The sequence below is a fragment of the Mobula birostris genome, chromosome 8 (assembly GCF_030028105.1).
Source record: "Mobula birostris isolate sMobBir1 chromosome 8, sMobBir1.hap1, whole genome shotgun sequence".
NCBI classification, from domain to species: Eukaryota; Metazoa; Chordata; class Chondrichthyes; order Myliobatiformes; family Myliobatidae; genus Mobula; species Mobula birostris.
The window spans coordinates 86,566,998-86,594,804 of record NC_092377.1 but is presented as its reverse complement, the minus strand read 5'-3'; the positions used below and the strand labels follow the sequence as shown (position 1 = coordinate 86,594,804).

General features: G+C 39.7%; 1 protein-coding gene across 7 annotated transcripts in view; it reads right to left on the bottom strand.

Moving 5' to 3' along the window:
• Nucleotides 1-27,807, bottom strand: part of ralgapa2 (Ral GTPase activating protein catalytic subunit alpha 2) — a 560,288-nt gene that overhangs the window by 37,354 nt on the left and 495,127 nt on the right. For 4 of the 7 annotated variants that reach the window (XM_072265566.1, XM_072265565.1, XM_072265570.1 and 1 more), the window contains exon 40: nucleotides 26,890-26,929. In XM_072265566.1, coding sequence (XP_072121667.1) covers nucleotides 26,916-26,929 — 14 coding nt within the window. In that variant the 3' untranslated portion in view covers nucleotides 26,890-26,915. Of the gene's footprint in view, nucleotides 1-4,717; nucleotides 4,747-4,847; nucleotides 5,132-19,775; nucleotides 20,830-22,361; nucleotides 22,830-26,889; nucleotides 26,930-27,807 lie in introns of those variants that run through there. The other 3 variants (XR_011886861.1, XM_072265567.1, XM_072265568.1) reach the window with 3 other exon arrangements.

Here is a 27,807-nt window from a genome sequence, read left to right as displayed (position 1 = left end):
TTTTCCTCCTTCTGCTGTTCCTTTTGTTTTTCTACATTATAGAACTAATCACTAATTACAATCGGAAAACTATCCACACAATCAGGAAAGCTCACTTATGCCTTTACTTTCTGAGGAGGCTGAAGAGAGCTGGACTATGCACATCTATACTTGTTATTCTACAGATATGCAGTAGAGAACATCCTATAACAAGCTACGTCACTGCAGGGTATGGAAAATGCACTGTGATGGACAGGAAGGCTTTACAATGGGTAGTTAAAAACTGCCCAACTCATTACTGGCGCTAGCCTAACTGCCATCAAGGACATACATGCAGAAAGGTGCCAGAGGTATCTAATAAAGTGGCCACTGAGTATATTGTGATATATAAACAGAAATTCTGCAATATCTTGTGAAGTACAAACTGCCCTCACCTTCCACAATCTAAATCGAAAGCATCAGTACATATATATTTTTGATGTTTATATAAGACAACCAATCAGATAATCAATTAAAATATGAAACCTGGATGATTACTACAAAGGTACTTTTGATTTGACATAAGCATACAAAAAGCAATTAAAATATTGCTTCAGCTGTTCTGAGCTACTGCTGTCTAAAGTCAGTGGAAACTGTGGGATACTTCACGCTGCAGACATGATGTGATATACTAGATAACATTCATCAGGGAACAAAACCACTGCTGGAAAAACAGAACTGAAAGATCATTAATCAGTCAAATTAATGACCTAAATCCTTCAATAACTGCCTTTCTGTATAATAATAAGCAAAGGATTTATACAAGACAATCCTTTTTAACTTCTCTAAATTCTAGGTAGCTGGTCTGGCAGGAAAGGCAGCACCTGCCTTTCCCTCATTTGAAAACCGTCTGCAAAATAATAAATGCATAATTACCTATTGGGCTGTAGGTTGTGATAAGATAATCACTGCCGCTGTGCTTTATTAGTCTACTGCTTCTGTGTACTTTTGACCACCTTAGATACAGCCCAACTGTTGTCTGCTTCCACGTAGCAGTGAAAAAAATCCTTTCACATTCATATCCTAAACTACACTGTGCTTTGAAGGAATTTCAAAAGGTTCTGAAAGAGGCAGCATTAGAGATTGTGGTGGCATTAGAAATGATCTTTCAAAAATCTTTGGACTCTGGCATGGTGCTAGAGGACTGGAAAATTGCAAATATCACCCTACTCTTTAGAAAAGAGGAAGGCAGCAGAAAGGAAATTAAAGACTAGTTAGCCTGACCTCAGTGGCTGGGAAGATGTTAGAGTCAATTGTTAAGAACGAGGTGATGGAGTACTTGGTGACACAGGACAAGATAGGACAAAGTCAGCATGGTTTCCTTAAGGAAAAATCCTGTTTGACAAACCTGTTGAATTCTTTGAAGCGATTCCAAGTAGGATAGATAAAGGGGATGTAGTAGATGTTGTATATTTGGACTTTCAGAGGGCCTTTGATAAGGTGTCACTCATGAGGCTGCTTACCAAGTATTACAGGAAAGTTACTAAGATGGTTAGAGCATTGACGGATTGGAAGAAGGCAGCAAGTGGGAATAAAAGGATCTTTGTCTTGTTTGCTGCCAGTGATGAGTGGTGTTCCGCAAGGGTTGGTGTTGGGACCACACCTTTTTATGCTGTATATAAATAATACAGCATATTAATTTAGATGATGAAATAGATGGCTTTGTTGTCAAGTTTGCAGAAAATATGAAGATAGGTGGAGGGGCAGGTAGTGTTGAGAAAACAGGTATGATGCAGAAGGACTTAGACGGGTTAGGAGAATAGGCAAATGTTGGAAAATGCATGAACTTGGTGATGCACTTTGGTAGTAGAAATAAATATGAACGGGGAGAAAATCCAAAAATCTGAGATGCAAAGGGACTTGGGAGTCCTTGTGCAGAACACCCTAAAGGTTAACTTGCAGGTTGAGTCAGTGGTGAGGAAGGCAAATGCAATGTTAGCGTTAATTTCAAAAGGTCTAGAATACAAGAGCAGGGATGTGATGTTGAGGCTTTATAAGGCACTGGTGAGGCCCCACCTTGAGTATTGTGTACAGTTTTGGGCTCCTCATCTTAGAAGAGATGTGCTGGCATTGGAAAGGGTCCAGAGGAGGTTCACAAGGACGATTCCAGGAATGAAAGGGTTATCATACAAGGAACGTTTGACGATTCTGGGTCTGTACTTGCTGGAATTTAGAAGGATGAGGGATCTCATTGAAACTTCCAAATGTTGAAAGTACTAGACAGAGTAGATGTGGAAAGGATATTTCCATTGGTGAGAGAGTCTAGGACAAGAGGGCACAGCCTCAGGATAGAGGAGCGTCCATTCAAAACAGAGATGCGGAGAAATTTCTTTAGCCAGAGGGTGGTGAATTTGTGGAATTTGTTGCCATATGCAGCTGTGGAGGCCAGGTCATTGGGTGTATTTAAGGCAAAGATTGTTAGGTTTTTGATTGGACATGGCATCAAAGGTTATGTGGAAAAGGCCAGGAAATGAGGTTGAGGAGGAGGAAAAAAGGATCAGCCATGATAAAATGGCGGAGCAGACTCAATGGGCCAAATGGCCTAATTCTGCTCCTATGTCTTATGGTCTAATTTATTAGAGGGTAACTGCTCCTCTTACATTTTTGTCTTATCTGGAACTTCTGTGGCAAGCAGTTGGTGGATAGTGGTCTTGGATTAGAGAAAATCCATGAACCCTGGGTGACTAGCAACTTAAGATGTTTCAAGTTAAAGAAAAACTTGGCAAAAACAAATGTCAATCAGGATTTCTCCCAAATTAGCCAACACCATGTCCTGAATCAAGCCCCTACAAAATCACTACTCCATGGGGTTCTTCAAGCACAAGTTGAAGTTACTCCAGAAAGAACCTACTCCAAGCAGACAACCAGGGACTCCAGATCAAGGCTTCAACTAGTTCAGATGAATTGGCCAGTTGCAATATCCCATCAACCTGGTATAACTTTAAACCTTCATTCTCCAATTAGCCCCAAACTTCTCTAAGGATTTCCTACTTCCTTCTGTCCTTAAGACTTGGCTTAACCAACACCTAGCTTGAATATAATTATGTTCACACTTGGATACTATTTAGCAACATCGATTCTTTAGCATCATTAGTCACGCATTCCTTCAACCATCATGGGTCCTGGACTGCAGTGACCACTTGGACTTGGCACAACTTCCTCTGTCACAATTTTGCACACCTCATTCAGTTTGTCTCTGTAGCCCGCAGCCACTTTTCTGAGTTTATTATTTGCTCTTTCCCTGGAAGCATTTTCCCATTTTATTTTTCTTATCTACTGCCACCACTCTGACTATAATACCCACTCCGTTCTTTAATCACTTAGGTCCTTAGTCCTGTTTATTTAACCATTGCTCAACTGTTGAACCATGGTGTACCTAAACACATCTTTATCCTCCTCTTCTGCTCATCCATTCTAATCCTTCCACTTCACATTTTCTGTAATTGTGCACCATCCGTCTGTTTCATTCACACATTAGAAAACTCTCCCCAAGTTACTGCGCCTAGAAATTTCCCGCTCCTTTCCTTCGGAGTTTGCCTATGTTCTCGCTGATTTAGTCGGCACTCGCATATAGTGCCTGATTAGTATAATTTTATGGAAAATGGTGTTTCTTTGGCCGAACACCATCTGCAGATGTAAAAACATGGAACATGTGTTTTCTCTATTGTACCATACAAGTTCCAAACCAGATGATTAGCAGGTGCTGCAGTGACATAGAAATGCCTCTATTATCTTGTTGTTTGCCATCGTGTAGAAAGCATTTTAATTGGTACACGTACATACTTGCTCATCAAGTTTGCACACTATTGTGTAAATTTGTTCAGTTTTTTGAAAGAATTTTCTCAGAAGCTCAATGAATAACTACCAAAGGCACTGCAAATTAATTCAGAAAAGAGTCCAAAGCAGCTGCAGTACTGTACACCTTAACTACTCCAAAGACAACTAGAGAACAGAACTTTATTGACACTGATTTTTATAAATTTTCTGTGTCTGCTTTCCAAGAGCACAGGGCACTGTTCAAAGTATTCTCTCCAAAACATTCACTTATATTTAACGATCTAATGATTTTTTTTGATCCGTTACGCTGAGCATCTAATTGCTATTTTAAGCATTAACTGGCCGCAGACTTCTGCTTTTGGCCTGTTAGGTCCTGCATTTACTGAAGTGGCAGATGGTCTGAAGAACACAAAAATCACCCCCCAGCAGGCAAGCATGAGCAATATCCATGCAAGATCTTTCACAACAAAGAGACTGATTGCACTTAGAAGTAATGTGGCACATAGAGGCAAGCATATGTACTGCAGACACACCTAGTTAGGTTTAACCACCCACAACATTCCTTTAGCCTTTATGCTTGCACATTCCATCAGTCAAACTTCCCTTCTGGCTACTCATGCCAAGCAATCAACCTTGAAACACTCTGTGATCCAAAAAAATGAGCGACTGTTAGGGTAACAGCTGCAGAATAGACAGATGATAAGTACAAACTGATAAATGCTTCCTTTCATAAAATATCATAATTCCACCTGCAATCTGCCTGGTACAAACTCTAATTATTCAGATCCTTTATTATACTACAATTAGGCGGTAGGGGTTAGATAAACATTATTTATTTCCTTTAGCTTAGCTGAATGAAATCTGTGTATGCATTTACAGCAACTTTTAAATTTATTCATAAAGCAGACTAGAAAAAAAGCTTGGCACAATCCAAAGGTACGCCCTCCGCTCCTAAGGAGAAAACAAAGGAGAAAAAGGAAAAAAAGAAAAATAAAACAATCTGAGCTAAAATCACATATAGGTGATGAATGCAGATAGAGAAATTGAGTTACCTTAAATTGTAGAATTCAATATTGAGTCCAGAAAGATTGAAGATGAGGTGCAGTCCCTCAAGCTTGCATTGGGCCTCATTGTAACAATACAGGAGGTCACATTAGGAATGGGATAGAGAATTAAAGTGCCTGGCAATGGGAAGCTCAGGGTTGCCCCGTCAATTGAACTCAGGTGCTCAGCCAAATGCCCTCGTCTTTTCCAATGCAGAGAAGACCACATTGCGAACACCAAATGCTGTATATTCAGCTATCCAGAATTGACATCTAGTGGATGGGAGTGAGAGCTGTGAGAAGAATGCAGAAAGATTCAAGGGAATATAGGTTTAGTGAACTGATGATATGGCTGATGGAGTATAAACTGGAAATATGTGAAAATCTTAATTTTGGTCAACTATTTCCTTCATGGTGATGGATCAAAAAGTGTTCAGAAGAACTAGTGTGTGCTTGTGCACAAATCACTGAAGAATAACATGCAAGTATAATTAGGAAGGGAAGTATTAAATTCACATTTTATTGCAAGGGGATTTGAGTACAAGACTAGACAGATCTTAATGCAATTATATCGGGCCTTGGTGAGACAGTGTCTGGAAAACCGTTCACAAGTCTGAGCTTTAATTTAAAGGTTTTTTTTATTATTGTAAGACCATAAGACTATAAGATATAGAAGCAGAATTAGGCCATTTTGACAATCAAGTCTGTTCCAAAATTTCATCATGGCTGATCCAATTCCCCCTCAGCCCCAATCTCCTGCCTTTGCCCTGCAACCCTTCATGCCCTGACTAATCAAGAATCTACCAACCTCTGCCTTAAATATATTCATATACTCATGGCCTTCATAACTGCATGTGGCAATGTATTCTACGTATCCATCACTCTCTGGCTAAAGAAATTCCTCCTTTTTTCTATTCTAAGTGGACACCCCTCTATTCTGAGGATGTACCCTCTGGTTCTAGACTCCCTTACCATATCCATTTTATCAAGGCTTTTCAACATTTGATGAAATTCCCCTTCGATCTTCTGAATTCCAGGGAGCACAGGCCCAGAGCCATTAATTGATCCCTACATGTTAACCTATTCATTCCCAGAGTCATTCTCATGAACCTCCTCTGGATCCTCTCCAACGTCAGCACATCCTTTTGTAGATAAGGGGCTCAAAACTGCACACAATACTTCAAGTGAGGCCTTACCAGTGCCTTATAAAGCCTTAACATTACATCATTGCTTTTATATTCAAGTCTCCTCAAAAGTAATGCCAACATTGCATTTGCCTTCCTCACCGCCGATTCAACCTACAAATTAACCTTTAGGGAAATCCTGCACGAGGACTCCCAAGTCTCTTTGCACCTTGGATTTTTGAATTTTCTCCCCATTTTGAAAATAGTCTATGCCTTTATTTCTTCCACCAAGTTGCATATCCATACACTTCCAGACACTGTATTCCATCTGCCATTTCTTTTGTCCATTCACCTAATCTGTCTAAGTTCTCCTGTAGCCTCCATGCTCCCTCAACACAACCTCTCCACCTATCTTCATATCATGTGCAAACTTGGCCACAAAGCTATCAATTCTGTCATCCAAATCATTGACACATAATGTAAAAAAAAGCGGTCCCAACGCAGACTCGAGAGGAATGCCACTAGTCATCAGCAGTCAATCAGAAAAGGCTCTCCTTTCTTCCTTTTGCCTTCTGCCAATCAGCCAATGCTCCACCCATGCTAGTATCTTTCCTGTAATACCATGGGCTCTTAACTTGTTTAGCAGCCTCATGTGTGGCACCTTGTCAAAGACCTTCTGAAAATCCAAGTATCCACCAATTCTCCTTTGTCTATCCTGCTTGTTAGTTCTCCAAAGAATTCCAAAAGATTTGTCGTAGGGCAAGATTTATCCTTAAGGAAACAATACTGTCATCAGTCTATTTTATCATGTGCCTCCAAGTACCCCAAAACAACATCCTTAACAATCAACTCCAACATCTTCCCAACCATTGAGGTCAGACTAACTGGCCTATAATTTCACTTCTTCTGTCACTCTCCCTTCTTGAAGAGTGGAGTGACATTTACAATTTTCTAATCTTCCAGAACCATGTCAGAGTCTATTGATTCTTGAAAGGCAATCTCTTCAGCCACCTCTTTCAGAACCCTGAGGTGTAGACTACCCGGATCAAGTGATTTGCTTACTTTCAGACCTTTCAGTTTCCCAAGCGCATTCTCTCTAGTAATGGCAACTTTGCTCACTTCTGTCCTGACACACTTGAACTTCCAGCGTACTGCTCGTGTCTTCCACAGTAAAGACTGATGTAAAATACTTATTCAGTTCGTCCACTATTTCCCTGACCCCATTACTACCTCTTCAGCATCATTTTCCAGCAGTCCGATATCAACTCTTGCCTCTAATTTACTTTTTTTATATCTGACGAAACTTTTGTATCCTCTTTAATATAATTGGCTAGCTTACCTTCATTTTCTACCTTTATCTTCTTAATGACTTTTTTAGATGCCTTCAGTTAGTTTTTAAAAGCTTCCCAATCATCTAACCTCCTACTAATTATTGCTCTATTATATACCCTTTGTTTGGCTTTTACGTTGGCTTTGACTTCCCTTGTCAGCGAAAGTTGCATCAGCCTGCCTTTAGAATATTTCTTCTTCTTTGGGATGTATCTATCCTCTGCCTTCTGAATTGTTCCCAGCAATTCCTCTGCCGTTATGCCTAGCAGTGTCCTCTTCCAATCGAATTTGGCCAGTTTCTCTGTCATACCTCTTTAATACCCTTTATTCCACTTTAATACCGATACATCTGACTTCAGCTTCTTTCTTTCAAATTGCATGGTGAATTCTATCATATTATATCACTGGCAGCTAAGGGTTCCTTTACCTGAAGCTCTCTGATCAATTTTAGTTTACTGCACAACAACAAATCCAGAATAGCTCATCCCCTAGTGGGCTGAACAATGAGCTACTCTAAAAAGCCATCTTTTTTCATTCTACAAATTCCCCCTCTTGGAATCCAACTCCAACCTGATTTTCCCAATCTACTTGCCTGTTGAAATTCCCCATGACTATTGTAACATTGCCCTTTTCCAACTCCTTTTGTAATTTGTAGCCCACATCTATGTTGCAGTTTGGAGGCCCGGATATAACTCCCATAAGGGTCTTTTTACCTTTGCAGTTTCTTAGCTCGACCCACAGTGATTCTACACCTTCCAATACTATGTTACCTCTTTCTGAGGATTTGATTTACCAAACAAGCTACCCCACCCTCTCTGCCTACCTGCCAGTCCTTTCGATACAATGTGTACCTTGGATGTTAAGTTCCAATTTATAGATTTCTTTCTGCCATGACTCAGTGATGCCCACAACTTCATACCTGCCAATCTCTACCTGTGCTACAAGTTCATCTACTTTATTCTGTATGCTGCATGCATTCAAACATCTTCAGCCTTGTATCCATCACCCTTTTCAATTTTGCCCTCCTTTTACATTGCAACTCATCCCATTGACTGCAATTTTGCCCTATCATCATCTTGTCCTTGCTAGCAGTCTCACTAAACACGGTCTCTGTTTGTAAACCAACTGCCCCATCCTCAGCCCTTCCAAAATAGTTTAAACCTTGTCCAGCAGCTCTAGCAAACATACTCGCAAAGATATTGGTCCTCCTCGGGCTCAGGTGTAACCCATCCTTTTGTACAGGTCGTATCTTCCACAGAAGAGATCCCAATGATCTATAGATCTGAAGCACTGCCCCTGCACTAGTTCTTCAGCCACACATTTATCTGACAAATGCTCCTATTCTTGTACTCATTGGCACGTGGTACAGGGAGCAATCCAGAAAGTTTTACCCTGGTGGTCCTGCTTTTCAGCCAGAAACCAAGCTCCCTAAAATCTCTCTTCAGGACTTCCTTGCCTTTCCTACCTACATTATTGGTGCTAATGTGTACCAAGACTTCTGGCTGCTCACCCTCCCCTTTAAGAATGCCATGGTCCCAGTCTAAGACATCCCTGATCCTGGCACCTGGGAGGCAACATACCATGCAGGTGTCTCTTTCATGTTTACAGAATCTCATCGCTGTTCCTCTAACTATGGAACTTCTATCACTACTGCCGACCTCTTTCACATCTCTTCTCTTCTAAGCATTGGTCTGTACCAGTGGTGTAGTGCCACTTGCACCAGACTTCGGGGCGTGAGGTCCCGGGTTCGAATTCAGCCAGTTCCTTGCATGACTTCACTCATGCTGGGTAAGTGTCGAGCTAGCAACTCGGCCTTGTAAAATAGATGAACACTAAAGAAGCAACAAAGTTGCCACCCAATGTGCTAAATGAGGTGCAGAAGGAACTTAATAAATATTGACATAGAGTATGACCAAATTCATGCACAATGAAGCATATATACTCCATTTATTGTTAGCAGCTTTTTTTTCTACGTCATGGCTAATGAAAATATTAAATATTTCTGACTTTTCAATCCATTCTCAATTCCAATATGTGAATATATAACTGAAATTAGTAGAATTGGCAAATGAACTTTAAAGGCTAGATGGTGCATAAGATTAACAACATTCTAAACATCCTCAGAAAATAAATAAATGATTTGGCAACACAAAGAGGTCCATGGATATGGTTTTACAAATCAACAAAATTAGCATTAGTTATTAAGAGCATAAAACACTAGTTCATTTTTAGAAGGGCAAAATGAAAAAAGTCGAGGTAGGCTGCGAAGCTGCTACAAAACCTTAGCTAGATCAACTATAAACAGTTTGATCTCCATTTTGTAGAAATACACACTGCGGAAGAGCCAAACAGAATAATGAAATGATAGCAAAATGAAAGCTAAGAAGTAGGAGCCTTCTTCTCTGGAAGAGAGCCTTATGAACAGTGATCTGATGGCTGGCTTCATTATATGGGGAAATCCTGCCTGAAAAATCTGTTGGAATTCTTTAAGGAAATAGCAAAGAAGAGTCAGTGGATATTGTTTACTTGGATTTTCAGAAGGACTTTGGCAAGGTGCCACATGTTAGACTGCTAAACAAGATAGGAGCCCATGGTATTACAGGAAAGATACTAGCATGGTTGGAAAATTGCCTGACTGGCAGAAAACAACCACTGGGAATAAAGGAAGGCCTTTTCTGGTTGGTTGCCAGTGACTAATATTGTTCCACAGGGTTCAGTGTTGGGTTCACTACTCTTCATGTTATTTATTGATGACTTGGATGATGGAATTGATGGCTTTATGGTCAAGTTTGCAGATGATACAAAGATAGGTGGGGATAGGATATTGTTGAGGAAGCAGGGAATCTGCGGAAGAATTTGAACAGATTAGGAGAATAGGCTAAAATGTGTTAGATGGGCTAAACTCAGGTTGGAGGAGCAACACCTCATATACCGTCTAGGTAGTCTCCAGCCTCTTGGTATGAACATAGATTTCTCCAACTTCCGGTAATTCCCTCCCCCCTCCCTTCTCCTATCCCTATGTCACTCTGCACCCCCCCCCCAGCTGCCGATCACCTCCCTCATGGTTCCGCCTCCTTCTACTACCCATTGTGTTTTCCCCTATTCTTTCTTCACCTTTCCTTCCTATCACCTCCCTGCCTCCCCTCCCCCACCCCTTTATCTTTCCCCTTACTGGTGTTTCACCTGGAACCTACCAGTCTTCTCCTTCCCACCCTCCCCCCACCTTCTTTATAAGGCCTCTGCCCCTTCCCTGTTCAGTCCTGATGAAGGGTTCCGGCCCAAAACGTCGACCGATCTTTTCCACGGATGCTGCCCGACCTGCTGAGTTCCTCCAGCGTGTTGTGAGTGGACAAAGAGAGAATGTTTTCAACAGTGGGAGTGTGTAGAACCAGAGGGCCCAGCCTCAGAGTAGAAGGACATTCCCTAAGAACAAAGATGAGGCGTAATTTCTCTAGCAAGAGGTAGGTGAATCTGAAATTCATTGGCACAGACATCTGTGGAGGTCAAGTCGATGGATATATTTAAAGTGGTGTTGGATAGAAAGAGGTATCAAAGGTAATGGGGAACGGGGCTGAGAGGGAAAAAAAATCAGCCATGATCAAATTGCAGTGTTGATTCAATGGACTGAATGGCCTGATTCTGCTCCTATGTCTTAGAAACATAGAACACAGAAAACCTGCAGCATAATACAGGCCCTTTGACCCACAATGCTGTGCTGAACATGTACTTACTTTAGAAATTACCTAGGGTTACCCATAGCCCTCTAGGTAATTCTAAACTCCATGTACCTATTCAAAAGTCTCTTAAAAGACCCTATTGTATCCGTCTTTTGGTCTTTTAAAAGTCTTAATGGACAAGTGTACTGCAGATGCTTCTATGCGATACAAATTATTTCCTAAGTATAACATAACAAACTAAAACAAACAAAATACAAATCAGGAGAAACTTATTGATATCTGTGATGATGTGATAGAGGAGGCAATGGCAGGAGAAATTATACTGTGCTAAGAATAACAAGTTACAGTGGAACAAATTTATTTGCACCTGCCTCCATAGCAAATGACACAAGTGTATTGGAAAGAAAGGGGGAATTAAGGGTCTAATGAGAGGAAGGGACTGAAATTAACTAGAAAATACAGCTTCACTTTACTTTGACTTTGAAAATACTGGAGAAATTAATGGAAGGACTAGTTGGGATGGAGCTTATCAAATGTATTCTGGAAAGTTTTCTTCATCATTATATAGAAGTTCCGAAAGGGCATGTGATACTAGATCTGCTATTAGGGAATGGGACAGGGCAGGTGACAGAAGTTTGTGTAGGGGAACACTTTGCATCCAGTGACCACAATGCCATTATTTTCTAAGTAAGTATGCCAAAAGATAGGTCTGATCTGAGGGTTGAGATTCTAAATTGGAGAAAGGCCAATTTTGATGGCATCAGAAATGATCTGGCAAGTGTGGATTGTGATAGGGAGCTTTCTGGCAAAGGTGTACTTGGAAAGTAGGAGGATGTCAAAACAAAATGTTGAGAGTACAAAGCTTGTATCTGCCTGTCAGAAAACAAGGTAAAGATAACAAATGTACAGAACCTCGGATTTCCAGAGATATTGAGGCCCTGGTTAAGAGAAAAAAGGAGGTGCATGGCAGGTATAGGTAAGTAGGAACAAATGAGGTGCTTGTGGAGTACACTTAAGAAGAAACCAGGAAGTCTAAAAGAAGGCATGATGTTTCTCTAGCAGATAAGGTGAAGGAGAATCCTAAGGGATTCTACGGATAAGTTAAGAGCAGAAAGATTACAAGGGACAAAATTGGTCCCCTGGAAAACCAGAAGATAACCCATGGGTGGAGCCAAAACAGATGGTGGAGATCTTAAATGCATCCTTTGCATTTGTATTTACTCAGGAGACTGATACAGAGTCTATAGTAGTGAGGCAAAGCAGCATTAGCTTCATGGACCCCGCACAGATTATAGAGGACAAGGTGTTTGCTCTCCTGAGGCAAATCAGGGAGGATAAATCCCAAGGGCCTGACAAGGTGTTCCCTCGGACCCTACGGAATGCAAGAGCAAAATTGCCGGGCTCCTAGTAGAGATATTTAAAACATCTTTAGCAACAGGAGAGGTATCAGAGGGTTGAAGGATAGCCAATGTTGTTCCACTGTTTAAAAAAAGCCCTAAACAGAAACCAGGAAATTATAGGCCAGTGAGTCTGACAACAGCTGTGGGAAAGTTATTGGAAGGTATTCTCAGGGACCAGATATATAAGCATTTGGATAGATATGGACTGATTAAGCATAATCAGCGTGGCTTTGTGCAGGGTAGGTCATGTCTAACCAAACTTATAGAGTTTCAGGAAGTTAACAAGAAAGTGGATGAAAGCAAGGCAGTGGATGTTGTCTACATGGACTGTAAGAGGGCACTTGACAAGGTCCAGCATGGGAGACTGGTCAAAAAGGTTCAGTCACTCAGCATTCAGGATGAGGTAGTAAACTAGATTAGACATTGGCTTTGTGAGAGATGCCAGAGAGCGGTAGCAGAGGGTTGCTTCTCTGTCTGGAGACCTGTAACCAGTGGTGTGCTGCAAGAATTGGTGCTGGGTCCTTTGTTGGTTGTCATCTACATCACTTATCTGGATGATAATGTGGTTAACTGGATCAGCAAATTTGCAGATGACCCCAAGATTGTGGGTGAGGTCGACGGTGAAGTTTTGCAATTTGGAAGGACCAACCAAGGTAGGTCTTACACAGTGAACTGAGGAGTGTGGAAGAGCAAAGGGATCTGGGAATCCACAATTTATTGAAAGAGGCGTCACAGGTAGATAGGGTCATAAAGAAAGCTTTTGGCACATTGGCCTTCATAAATCAATATACTGAATATTGAGTACAGAAGGTAGGATGTTATGTTAAAGTTGGATAAGATGTTGGTGGGGCCTAATTTGGAGTATTTTGTGCAGTTCTGGTCACCTACTTACAGGAAAGACGTAAACAATGTTGAAGCAGTGCAGAGAAACGTAGCAAGGGTGTTGCTGGATGTGGAGAACCTGAGTTATAAGGAAAGATTGAATAGATTAGGACTGCATTCTTTCAAACATAGAAGACTGTGAGGAAATTTGATAGAGGTATACAAAATTATGAGGGGTATAGATAGGGTAAATGCAAACAGGCTTTTTCCACTGAGGTTGGGTGGGACTACAACCTGAGGTAATGTGTTAAGGGTGAAAGGTGAGAAGTTTAAGGGGAACATGAGGGGAATTTTCTTCACTCAGAGGGCCATGAGAGTGTGAAATGAGCTGCCAGCACAAGTGGTGCATGCAAGCTCGATTTCAACATTGAAGAGAGGTCTGGATAGGTACATGGATAGCAGGGATATGGAGGGCTATGGTCCTGGTGTTAGCCGATGGGAGTAGGCAGTTTAAATAGTTTCAGCGTGGACTAAATGGGCCGAAGGGCTTATTTCTGTGCTGTAATTCTCTATGACTCTAACTGTCAATAAACTCTACAAGTTTACACTTTTAGGTTGTAAATGGGCACCAGAAATAATGAATGTACTAATAGAGAAGTTTCAAAATTCTACATACTCATGAATAGTCCCAGTGGAATGAAAAGTATTAAATGTAATAATGCAATTTAAGATATGAGATAGAGGGAATGCACGGAACCACAGGTTAAAGATCCGCCTTATTTGTCACGTGCACACTGAAATATCGATGCAAATGCTTCATTTGCATCAATGACCAACACAGTCCAAATATGTGTTGGGGACAGCCCGAAAGTGTCGCCATGCTTTCAGTATCAACCTAGCACGCTTACAACTTACTAACACTAATCCGTATGTCTTTCAAATGCGTGAGGATACCAGAGCATCTGGAGGAAACCTATGCAGTCACAGGAAGAATGTGTAGACTTCTTACAGACAGTGGCAGGAATTGAACCATGATTACTGATTGCTGGCACTGTAACAGTATTACACTAACCACTTCACTACACTGGCTATCAGAAAAACGCTGGAATTCTTTGTTAAGGGTACTAAGTAAATCATAGTATGAACCACGGGAGGCCACATTGGGCCAAAGGTCGATCCCCATGGGAGGCTGCTGCTTGGTGGATGAAGGCCCCTTGGAAGGACTGAGTTCGGTGTTGATGGAGGAGTTTTTGAAATTGCAAGACATACATGATTACTGATGTTGACTATACTTTATATAGGTCTCCTTCAGTTTTTCTACATTTTCTTTCTTGTTGTCAATTGGTGGGTGAGCGACATGTTACTTTTTTGGGTGAGGGAGAGTTTGGGTGTTTAATGTTATTGTTACTTTTTTTGTGTGGGAGGAGGCTGGGGTTTAGGGGTTTGATGTTTTAGCTGCCGTGTCCGAGTGGGGGATCTGTTAGTTTTTGTGTAAGGGAGAGATGGGGGGGAGGGTGGTTTGGGGTTTGCCAGTTTTGTTTCTTTTTCTTTCTCATAGGGAAGGGGCCTCAACGACTTCCATGGTTCTTCTGTAATTTCTGGCTATCTGGAGAAGACAAATCTCAGAATTGTATTCTACGTACGTACTTTGACAATAAAATGAACCTTTGAACCTTTGATATTGTCAACATTGCTTTAGTAAAGGAAAAGTAAGTTCCACAAATTTAATAAACGTATCTATTAAGTAGGGATGATAGGACGAAACAAATGGATGTACTGTACTAATATTGCAAATGGCATCACACAAATTGTTATAAGAATGAAAGCTACTGGATTAGTTAATAATTTAGCACAGATTAAGAGTTGACAGGAGAGAAGACTAAAAATAAATTACTTATTAGCTTTGGTTTGTCGTTATTTACACAGTTTCACAAATATCTGCAACTTGAGCCCAAGTTATTTACAATCAATATTGACTTTTATGAAAGTGTCATGTGTTCCGATTTTTTGATGAAGCACAGCTAGGTGTGAAAGTGCAGTTTAAGGATTGGTGCAAAGTGATATGGGAAAGGTTGATGAATGAGCTAAAAAGGAGGCAGATGGAGTATATGTCAGAAATCCAAGGTTATTTATTTTGTTCAGCACAACAGAATGACAGGTTTACTTTTGAAAGGAGTAACTATTAAACTTTTATTTAAACAAGGATTTGGATGTGCTTATTAGCAAAGTTTAAAATATTATTGCCCTTGTTAGACATAATATACAAAGACAAAAATGAAGGCACAGTAAACAATTTGGAAGAACAGATGGAATGCTGGGTTCAGTTACAAGGGTTTATATCTCAGATGCTACAACTATATGCAGCTTTCGTGGAATTACACCTGGGCACTGTGTGTAAGCTTTGGTGTCTGTCTCATCGGATGGATACTTGTCTTGGAGGTGGAGCAGCTTTAATTCCTCTGATGAGATTGAAAAGAATAGCTCCACAAGCACATAGCTTAACAGAATCATAAAATGGTTATAGCACATTCGGCTCATCACATCTGTGCAGGCCATCTACCAGATGAACTCCAGTTCCACCTGCTGGTCTTTCTCCATGATGTTGCAAATGTTTCTTCACTTTATATTGATCCAATTCCCTCTTAAAGGCCACATTGAAACTTGCCACCATCACATCAATTCAGATTCCAACCACACAATGCACACCGCTCGTAATTTTCTTCCTTTTAAGTCTGTGACCTCTGGTCCACAATCTCTCCATCAAAGAGAATGGCTTACCACATCTACTCTATCCAGATTCCTCATTATTCTATACTTCTATCAAATCTTCCCAGTAATGTTTGTCTTCCACCTCCAGCCTCTGTATTCTGCCCTTGTAACTGTTGTCCCTATTCCCAGGAACCATGCTCATAAATCTTTTCTGGGCACACTTTAATACCTTCATATCCTTCCACTTACACTATGTGGAGGCTAGGATTGAACATAGTTCACCAGTTGAGGCCAGACCAGTGTTTTACAAAGATTCAGCATGCCTTCCCTTCCAAATTGTGCAGATGTACCCTCAGGTCCTTCTGTTTCTGCACCCTGTTTAGAACAGTATCCTGGATTCCACATTGCCTCTCCTCGGTCTTCCTACCAAATGCATCAACTTCTGTTTCTCTGTGTTAATAGTGTGCCCACTCTTTCCACCAGTCTGCTTACATCTTGCTACAATCTATCACTGTCCTCTGTTATTGGGGAAAGAATTGTGAGGGCTAATAATTAGTAAATAGGGACGTGGGTTGTGCTAATGGAGTAACAGGGAACCACAGACAAAAGTAGAGACATGGATTGCAACTGCAATGAAATTCAAGTTTCAGAAACTTCACTAATTGTGTTATAGCATGCACCCATTATTGTAATAGAAAATTGGATTTACTACTAGACCTGAGGATCATCATTTTATTCTGTAATCAGGACCTAGTCTTTTACTTAATTAAGTCTTCCTGTGACCACCATTCTGTTATCAAAATGTAGTTTTACTGGTAATCTCGCCAAATGAGAATGTAAAAGCTGCTCTAAATTTATGCTCAGGCTGATCAGTTTTGGCTGGTCTCCTGGTGAACACCAGCTTTTAATAAGTTGCCTATTATTCAAACACCAACTCCGTGCGACCTTTCAGCTTGCTCCTACGTCGTCATTGTAGTTTAACAATGCAACTAGATTTTGTATCATACACAGATTCAGAAATTATGCTGTCATCCCCAGGTCTGGGTTATTAACATGGATTTTTTAAAAAAAGCACTCCCCCAATACTGATCTCTGGAGAACACCACTATTCAATTTCCTCCTGCCCAAAGAACAATAATTTACTATGAGACCTCATCATCTGCTACTTAACCAATTCATATCTGTGCTATTAGAGTCCCTCTGTAGCAATGTACTTCTAAAAGAGATGGAAAGGTAAATGGTGAAAAAGCTGCTTGCTTTGGTTGGATAGTCTGTGGCTTAGATACTCATGCTTGAATAAAGGATCACATACTTTGGACTAAGATCAAAGAAATTTCCTTACACAGAGGTTACTACATCATTCAAAGGGCTGTCAAAACTCTGTTATTAAATATAGTCAAGGATGCTTTTTTGGCTTGAAGAGGAGCATGCGTAGGTCAGATATGAACAAAAAGATCAACTGTAACTTTGAAAGGGGAAGGTAGACATATTTGAAGAAAGCAACAGCCTACATGCCTCACTATTTCATATGTTCTTTGTTTGGAAAAAGTGAAAAGAGAATGAGGGAGGGAGGGTGAGGTTTGCAAGTGGTAGGATAGAGCAGAGTGGTAGTGAAAGTAGGGCTAGGAGTAGAGTCAGGGTAAAACATAACTGGAGGAGATGAGACCAAGAGCTAGGGAAGTTTGGAAAGGAGTGAAGGGCAGTCACAAGGTAAAAGTATATCCACACAAGCTTTGAGTGTGTTTCAGCAGATTGTTTCATTGTATCCACATGTTTTCTTGCCCATGAAGCACAGCCTGGTTTCCAGTTGACTTAGGCCCACTTCCCAAAAGAGGAAATCCATTTTCTAAAAGTGGGATTCCATATTAGAAATGAGACAATTCTGCATCACAACGAATGCCCATCCCATAAGCAAGTATCTCATGATGTTTGGATCATTCTAATTTAAATCCAGTGCCTTTCTCTCAAACCTGGATGAGGCTAAAGAGAACTTATAATCTGATCACAAAGAAAAACCTTGGTCCATATTCTAGACTGAAATACACCATTTTTTTGGGATTACTTCTTTGCCAAAATAGGAAAACTATCCAATTTTGGTCTCCTTATTGTGAGGCAGCATTGATAAGGTCATTGTAAGGGTCTTCCACAATCACCTTCACCCACTGCTGAAAATCGGCTTCCAAATTTCAGTGTAGGTCATGATCATCAGAAAACAAAATCTTACCTACATAACAATTCCAGAAAATGTGCAGGCAGCAGCATCAACCATAAGTACAAAACTTTTTAGACCTTACAAACTCTTTGATTCTGTCAAGTGAGAAAGGCCTTCTGAAACTTTGCTTCTCTCAGAGTGTTCTTCATTGTACATCTGTTACAAGATGGCAAGCAAGCTGTCATTCTAATGAATGAATCCATCACAAACCCACCCCTAGCATACAATGGGGTCAAACAAGGCAATATCTTTGCTCAAAATCCCATTGGACTGAAACAAATCTACATAAATGATGGGAATATTTAACTTATGATGGCTGCACCTGCAGAGCCCATGTTTCTCCAATATGAACCATCAAGCTGTGGTCTGCAGATTACACTTGCAATCATACACATTTGGGGATCTGAGCTCCAAGTCATTGTCACCTATTTCATTGTTACATAAAAAAATAGTTCTTACAAAAAAAAATCTGGCAAACAAAGCTCTTCTACCAGATTGCAGTATACTGCATTGTATCACCTCTTCAAAAGTTAGGTCCATGGCAAGACCCTGGAACATACGGAACACTTGCCATATCTCAGAAAGCACCTTTCAACAAACAGAGACATTGAAGATGAAATTTGCCATTGCATTCAGTGTACCACCAAAACCTTTATCAATCTGAGGAAAATAGTGAAGATCAACACCTCAAACACAGCACAAAACTCATAGTTCTGAAGGTAGCAGCAATCATCGTCCACCTCAACAGTTCATTGAAGTGGTCCCCTATCTCAAATTATTGGAGAGATACCATCAAAGATTATGCTACAAAATGCTCCAAATCCATCAGTAGATCTGTACCAGCTTGCCTTCTTAAACCAATCATGAGGGCTCTGATGATTGTCAATGGGCACTCTTAGACGGGCTCTTATTAATCCCACAGCTGACCTTAAACTCCCTAGGCAAGCACCCTGAGCTTCATCACAGCAGGAGTTCACCAAGAGGACAAAGGAATTTCTTCAAGGCTATCTTCAACCCTCCAAAAAAAATGTAACATCCTCACCAACTCATGAAATTTCTGGTTTGTGACTGATGAAAAGTTTAAGACCACAAATATCTTCAATGGGAGCATAAGAAAGCCTATCAAAAATGGTGGGAGCGCACCACTTGCAATACCACCCATCTATCCTGGCTATGTAACTACCACATTGACCTCATCAGCTCCCTCAGGACCCAGAAAGCTGAAGCAAGTCACCTTTGACACTGATTGAATGTTGAAGAACAATCTAAGGAGATTTAAGGGAAAGACAGATGAGCATATCAGAATGAAGAAATGGAGGGATACTTTGCAATGATAAGGTGATGAAAGGCGGAAGACAACTCAGAGCTGCCACGGATCACTTAAATGTAAAGACTGTTTCTGTAAGTGTTGCTTTTGGCTGAATAAACTATTCATTCTGCAATTACAGCCTTTCCCACCCTACCAGAGAATACAGGTTCCTCAGACATGGAAAGATGCATTACATCATGCTGCTATGGAGGAAATCTTGGGATCTAGCAGCACTGAGGAGTTGAGAAGCTTTGAAGTTAGATAGAACTGGAAATAAATGAATCTAAATCTAAGCAAGGTTAAATTCAAATTCAAAGTTCAAAGTAAATTTATTATTAAAGTACATATACATCACCATATACAACCCTGAGATTCATTTTCTACTGGGAATACTCAATAAATCCATAATATAATCAATAAAAGACCGCACCAAATTGGGCATTCAACCAGTGTGCAAAAGACAATAAACTATGCAAATATAAAAAGAAAGAAATAATAATAAACAATGAGTAATAAATACTAAGAACATGAGATGAAGAGTCCTTGAAAGTGAGTCCATAGGTTGTGGGAACATTTCAATGATGGGGCAAATGAAGTTGAGTAAAGTTACCCCCTTTGGTTCAAGAGCCTGATGGTTGAGAGGTAATAAGTGTTCCTGAATCTGATGTTGTGAGTCCCGAAACTCCTGTGCCTGCTTTCTGATGGCAGTAGCAAGAACAGAGCATGACCTGAGTGGTGGGGATGAAGGATGCTGCTTTCCTGCAACAACACTTTGTGTAGATGTGGTCAATGGTAGGGTGGGCTTTACCTGTGATGCACTGGGCCGTATCCACTACTTTTTGTAGGATTTTCTATTCAAGGGCATTGGTGTTTCCATACCAGGCTGCAATGTAGCCAGTCAACATACATTCCACTACACATCTATAGAAGTTTGTCAAAGTTTTAGATGTCATGCTGAACTCTGAAGGAAGTCGAGGCACTGTCGTGCTTTCTTCATAATTGCACTTACATGGTGGGCCCAGGGCAGATCCTCCAAAGTGATAACACCAAGGATATTAAAGTTGCTGACCCTCTCCACCTCTGACGAATGAGGACTGCCTCATGGACCTCTGGTTTCCTCCTCCTGAGGTCAAAAATCTGCTCCTTGGTCTTGCCGACATTGAGTAAGAGGTTGTTGCTGTGGCACCACTCAGCCTTGACAACCAAATAATAACATCCTCGATATCCTCAGCAACAACCAAAGACTGCATGGAGTAATTCATGCAAACAGCCCAATGAAACCTGAGTGTAGCAGCATTACCTTAGGAGTGATATCATGGAATCAGAAAGTGATTGCACAGTTTAATCTTGCTTGCATATATTTTTATGGATTATAGGATCCCTGGCCACACGTCTGGAGAGGAGTATTTCTGATGACAGAAAAATGTGTTAAGACTGACTTTCCAGCAAAGTATTCCAAATTCGCCTCAGGCTCCCTCCTTACCCTAAGATTAACCTTCTTTGGAGAACACTTAAAAGGGTTTTCAATCAGGCAATTGTGACTGAACATGAACATTTTATTTTGATCTGTTTATTTTTTCTTAAGAGCTTTGTTTAGTAATGTTAGCTTTACTTAATTACTTTTACGCAAATTTTCATAATTTATAGTGCAAATTGGAAATTCAAACCAACTTCATATAATTACGTCTTTGGAATTTATAACCTAATATATAAAAGAAATTTAATCTGTAGTCTTTATGTTTTTCATTGTTTCATATTTAACTGATCTGGTGCCTGACATATTAACAGATCCTTCCTTAACCAATCACTTTTTTTATGCTGCAGATCAATATTTATTTAAGGCTATGATGAGAGATTGATTCGAACAGAATAGCTCATGTAAGACTTAAAATAACAATGAGGCAAAGAGGAGGAATTCTGTAAATGAAAAAAATATATATTTTCCTTCAAAGTCATTAACTTGTAAAACATGGAAGTGTCAATTCTCATCTTTTCTAGAGATGCTAGTGCCTAATAGGTATAAAGGGCAGCCTTCATGCACCTCAAATAACTAAAGGTCAGTACAATATATTATTTTAGAAATTAACCACTATTAATAAGGAAGAATTGTTTAGCTATCCCTCATTTAGAGTGATTATTTTCTTGTATGTCAATTGGTGTTGCTTTACAACTAGCCACTAGGAGATGCATGTGTGTTGCCCACTATCTAATATTTCCATTTTAATTTTGATCTTGAATCCATTCAGTCACATCTTTATTGATACAACCTTACTGGAATTTTATTACTTGGGAAATATTGTTGAGAAACAGAAAATCACCTAAATGCACACAACCGAGAACACATTTAGAATCTTAGCTATATTTGGACAAACTATTTTAGCTGCATATTCAAGATTACAGACTAGGATTCCTACCGCCGTAAAACAAGATACAGACAGACAGACTAGGATTCCACTATTTAAAAGGCTGCATTTCTTTTAAAGCCAAAAATTACTTCACTGTTTTGTTAAATATTGCTAATATTTAAATAATTAGGGTTTTAATTGTCTCGGTCTCTCATTTCACATTAGAGGGGAGCTAAATGCAATGAAACTGAGCTTCACATGCATATCGATACCCTGTGGATAAAGCAAGAACAAATTAGGTAGCAAGGGGCCAGATATGAGCACAGTCAGGTCAGCCCATTCAAGTTCAAATTATCATCTTTGGCAGAGGAAGCACTCAGTTTGAAGTGGATATGAACTAATAAAGCATACTGTTGATGGCAAAACAATATTATAAATTTTTACTACCAGCATCACCAATTAAAATATAAAAATCTTTAGTTGTTTAAGCTGTTTTAACTGTTCTAAAATAAAATATTTAATAGAAACCCGACCTTTATTTTTAGCTCACTATTCAGGTTATGTGACTGACTAATTTTCCCACATTACCTCTGTTTTACCTCCAGTCATATTGGCTTCTTCCCTCCAGGTACATTTTAAGAAAATGAAAGTTTGTTTTTTCCGACATATTTAGCTGATGCTCTCACGTAATCTCTCATAAGAGAAACCCATTCTGATAGCACCAGTAAAACCAAACCAGTTCCATTTTCCACTCAGTTCTTGGTAATCCTCTGTGTTGTTCCCACTGGTTTTGTCTTCAGCTGATTTTCCCATAGAACTAGTAATCAGATCTTGGGATCCCTTGACTCCTGTAAGGGGCCTAGTAGCATATTAACTTGCTTCTGAACATAGTATTTGTTGTGAGGAAGTTAGCAACGAATATGAAAAATACTTCTCTTAGAAAGGCAACTTCTCCTAGACACCTTCTCCCTCCCAACCGCTGGTAAAATTTCCTAGATGTTGCAAGGATGCCTCCATCATCATCCCCTTTGCCAGCCACAAGAGGTGAACAGTTGAACAGCAGTCTTCAGAAAAGATATACCAATTATAATCTTCTAGCTGCCCAGCACAAGCCTCAAGCAAAAATGAAGTCCATAGTTAAAATTTAACAGCGTCATGCATTTATATAGTGCTTTTAATGTAGTATAATGTGTCAAAGCTCTTCACAGCAGCATAATTTTACAGCCTCCTGCTGTAGGTTTGCTGTTTGCCATTTCTCAGAGGTCTGGTACATCTACCGACTCTCAAAATTATGATGGCTTGTTGGACATTATAAATTAATTTATACACTGAAATGCAATGCATCAAATTACATTTGTAGTTTCTGCTTCATAAACATAATTGAATCTGCTGTTTCATAAAGATCGTTCCTATATTTTACCATTACTCTTAGGTAAAAGGTATTATTTACTCAATAACATTTCCAAATCAATTAGGACCTTCACAGTCAAAATAAATTTTCAAAGAACAATTTTGACAGATATGATCATATAAAAGGCATGAAATGGTATAATACAAAATAAATCTGATAATGTATTTTAATATATTTAATCAAATAAATGCTACTGTGATCAAACTGTATTACAGCTTCCTCTTGTTCAAACTGATAAGGTGGAATTTTGTAGACAGTTCACTGAATCACTGGCTCTACAATGACATGACCAAGGTAGCTATTAATTCTTATTCCCAGTATTTGGACTTTTTAGAGTAGCTTGTGGTCCACTCCACTAGGGAAAATGCAATTCTGGATTGGGTGTTGTGCCATGAACCAGAATTGATTAGGGAGCTTAAAGTAAAGGAACCCTTAGGAAGCATAATATGATAGAAATCACCATGTAGTTTGAGAGGGAGAAGGTAAAATCAGATGTATTGGTATCAGAGTTGAGTAAAGGTAACTACAGAGGCATGAGAGAGGAGCTGGCCAAAGTTGATTTGAAGGGGACAGTAGCAGGGAAGATAGTATAGCATGAACGGCTGGAGTTTTTGGGGGTAATTTGGGAGAAGCAGGATTAGTTCACCCCAATGAAGAAACATTCTAAAGAGAGGATGAGACAATTGTGGCTGCCAAGAGAATGCAAAGACAACATAAAAGCAAAAGATAAAGCAAAAATTAGTAGTTAGCTTAACGATTAGTAAGCTTTTAAAAACCAACAGAAGGCAGCTAAAATAGTGATCAGGAACGAAAAGATGAAATATGAAGGTAAATTAGCCAATAAAATCAAAGAGGACATCAAAGGTTTTTTTCTGAGATATATGAAGAGTAAAAGAGAGGCAAGGGTGGACACTGGACTGCCAGAAAATGATGCTAGAGAGGCAGTAATGGGGAACAAAGAAATGACAGATGAACTGATCAAGTATCAAGTATCCATCTTCACTGTGGAAGACACCAGCAATGGCTGAAATTTGAGAGTCAGGGGGCAGAAGTGAGTGTAGTTGCTATTACTAAGGAGAAGGTGCTTGGGAAGCTGGAAGGTCTGAAGGTAAATTTGTCAGCTGGACTATATGGACTACAACCCAGGGTTCTGAAAGAGGCAGCTGAAGAGACTGTAGAGGCATTAGTAATGATATTTCAAGAATCACTAGGTTCTGTAATGTTCCAGAGGACTAGAAAACTGCAAATGTCACTCCACTCTTTAAGAAGGGAAGGAAGCAAAAGAAAGAAAATTCTAGACCAGTTAGCTTGACTTCATTGGTTGGGAAGATGTTGGAGTTCATTATTAAGGATGGAGTTTCGGGGTACTTGGAGGTACATGATAAAATATGCCGAAGTCAGCATAGTCTCCTTAAGAAGAAATCTTGCCCGACAAATCTGCTGGAATCCTTTGAGGAAGTAAAAGGCAGGATAGACAAAGGAGAGTTAGTGGACATTGCTTACTTGGATTTTCAAAAGGCCTTTGATAAAGTGCACATATAAGGTTACTAAACAAGGTAGTAACCCATGGTATTACAGGAACAATTCTAGCACGAACGGAAGATTGATGAGTGGGAATAAAGTGGGCCTTTTCTGGTTGGCTGCCGGTGACTAGTGGTATTCCGCAGGGATTGGAATTAATTCTGCTACTTTTCAAGTTATATGTTAATGATCTGGATGACAGAATTGATGGGTTTGTGGTCAAGTTTGCAGATGCTACAAAGGTAAATGAATGACAGGTAGTGTTTAGGAGGCAGAGAGTCTGCAGAGAGACTTGGGCAGAGAAGGAGAATGGGAAAAGAAGTGGCAGATGGAACAGAGTTTTGGGACTTGTATGGTAATGAACTTTTGTAGAATGATTAAAGGTGAACATTACTTTCTAAACAGGGAAAAAATTCAGAAATTGGATGTGCAGGGGACTTTGGAGTCCTAGTGCAAGATTCCCTATTCTTGGCTGAGTTGATGATAATGAAGGCAATTGCAATGTTAGCATTCATTTTGAGAGGAGTAGAATATAGAAGCAAGGATGTAATGCTAGGGTTTTATAAGACACATCTGGAGTATTGTGAGCAGTCCAAGGAAAACATAGAAAACAAGGAAATGCTGGCATTGGAGAGGGTCCAGAGGAGGTTTACAAGAATGACCCCAGGGAAGAAATGAGGAGCTCTGTACTCACTGGAGTTTAGAAGAGGAATCTCACTGATATCTTCCAAATATTGAAAGGCTTGGATAGAGTGGACATAGAGAGGATGTTTTCAATAATGGGAGAGTCTAGGACCAGAGGGAACAACCTTAGAATAGAGGGACTTCCCTTTAGAACAGAAATGAGAAGGAATTTCTTTTGCAAGAAGGTGGTGAATCTGTGGAATTTATTGTCACAGACAGCTGAGGCCAAGTCATTGGGTATATTTAAAGTAGAGTTTGATAGGTTCTTGACTTGTAAGGGTATCAAAGATTCTGGGGAGAAGGCAGGAGAGTGCTGTTGAGAAGGAAAATAAATCAGTCATAATTGAATGGTAGAGTGAGTTGATGGATCAAAGTGCTTAATTCTGCCTGATGTCTTATGGTCTTATACAAGTTTTATTGGACAAGTGTAGGGAAGATGTTTCTATGAGATTCAAATCAGTCCATAAGTACAAGACGAAAAACTAATATGAATAAGGGGAAACTTAAATTCTGCTCCTATGTCTTATGGTCTTATTGCTTCAACTTTTACTAGAAACAGGGCCATCGTTATCTGGAGTCTTTTGATGGGGCAACATCTGCTATATAGGCTCAGCTACTACATTAAGTATTAATTTTACAAAAAATGGCAATGTAGCAAGAAACAGATTATCATCTCCGAAAACTCCAACACCTATCATGTTCTCAGAATTGGCGCTAGTATGCTAATATACTCCTTAGAGGGTTAATCAATGAGGTCCATCAGCTTCAGCCAGACTCCTCCTACTTCTGGCTGCGGCAGGCAGACTGCCACATTCTTCATTTTTATCAGTAAGTTTTAAATTGCCCAGACAAATAAGCAGAATGAGCAAGCTAGAAAAGGTCACACCTGGCGTGTGGTCGGCCTGCTCCCTATGTCCAAAGCCCCACCCACAATTCTCCAGGTTTACGCCACTCTGTCTACTTCTCTTTTGTGTTGCCTTCCTCCCCCAGCTGTTCCATTCAGGAGCCGAGGCTCAGCAATCTGCCCTCCTGAAACTACTTATTAAGCCAAGCTGGCTCAAAAGACAGGCTCAGCACGTGCCACTTCTAATCTATCCAGTTTCAAAATCCAATTGCGTGGTGCTTAACAAACAAAACATAAATGGACTTAACTCTCATTGGCTTCCCTGAAGCAATTCAAACAAAAGCATGAGTGACAAAGACATTCTCCAATATGGCAGGTGTTAGTCTCAGATTCAGCCTCAGGCATACAACAAAAGTATTATCTTTCAGTTAAAGCTCAGACATGCAGAAACAGGGAAGTACCATTAGTACAGCAGTATTGTTAATGCAGCTACCTAGTCAGGTGTTAATTCCCAGCACCACTTGTTTCAAAGCACATCACCACTAATTAGGAGCAATAAGAAATAGCAAGGCCAACTATGCGAACAGCATAAAGAATGTTTATTGACAAAGTGTAATGAACAAACTGGTTGAGACATAGCACAACCAATGTAGTGATGGCTTACCTTTAACAATAACTGTAATCAGACGTTTAAATATTTAAATCTGAAGGGAGAAAAAGAAAATAAAAAATGAAGAGGTTACAGACATCATGGCTCTGGACAAGAATATTATAAGATAAATTTGGTCACTGAAAAACCATAAGTTAATTTAAATGCTGGAGTATAAAAACTGAAAGAACCTTTCATTTAAAAATATAGAAACAGTTGGTAATCACTTTCACCAGAAATGTAATCACTGACAGAAACCTTGAAATAAATTCACAATTGATGTTTAAATATAGCATAAACAATTTAAATTCACCATGTGAATATGGTATCTTTATATATAACATGGCAAATACACTAAATTAAACTTATTTATTGTTAGAGTTATATATAGACTGTAGGAATCAATTCTAGTTGAGACACATAAGCACTTGGCTCATAGCTTTCCACATAATATTAATTTCCCAAAAGATGATCTCTGAAAAAGTGATTAAATATCTAAATAAAACTTGCAACAATATTATGAAAGAATGTCAACAACTGCACATAATTCACAATTGTTCTCAACCTAGGCAATACATATAAATGCACAACCTGTGTTCTTTCAAGCTTATCTTAAAAGTCAAAGTAAAAACTACACTGCAATTTGGGGGTGAAGTTGCTTTTCTCCCATGACGCATAGAGATATTTCTAATGGCTGTTTTTCAATAAAAAACTATCACACTGTACGCATATGAAAATAACACATGCAACTTCCAGGTAAACAATTAAACAGGGTACTGTGTTATGAAAAGAAAGTGATAATTAATAATACTTGTCAGTTGTAAGCCATCTTCCCTCCTGGGAATAGCAGTGGAGCCCTGCTGTGTAATTTCACCAACACTCCAATCTGAGCAATTGTGAAGAGGTCTTTTGTAATGCCAAAGAATAATGATT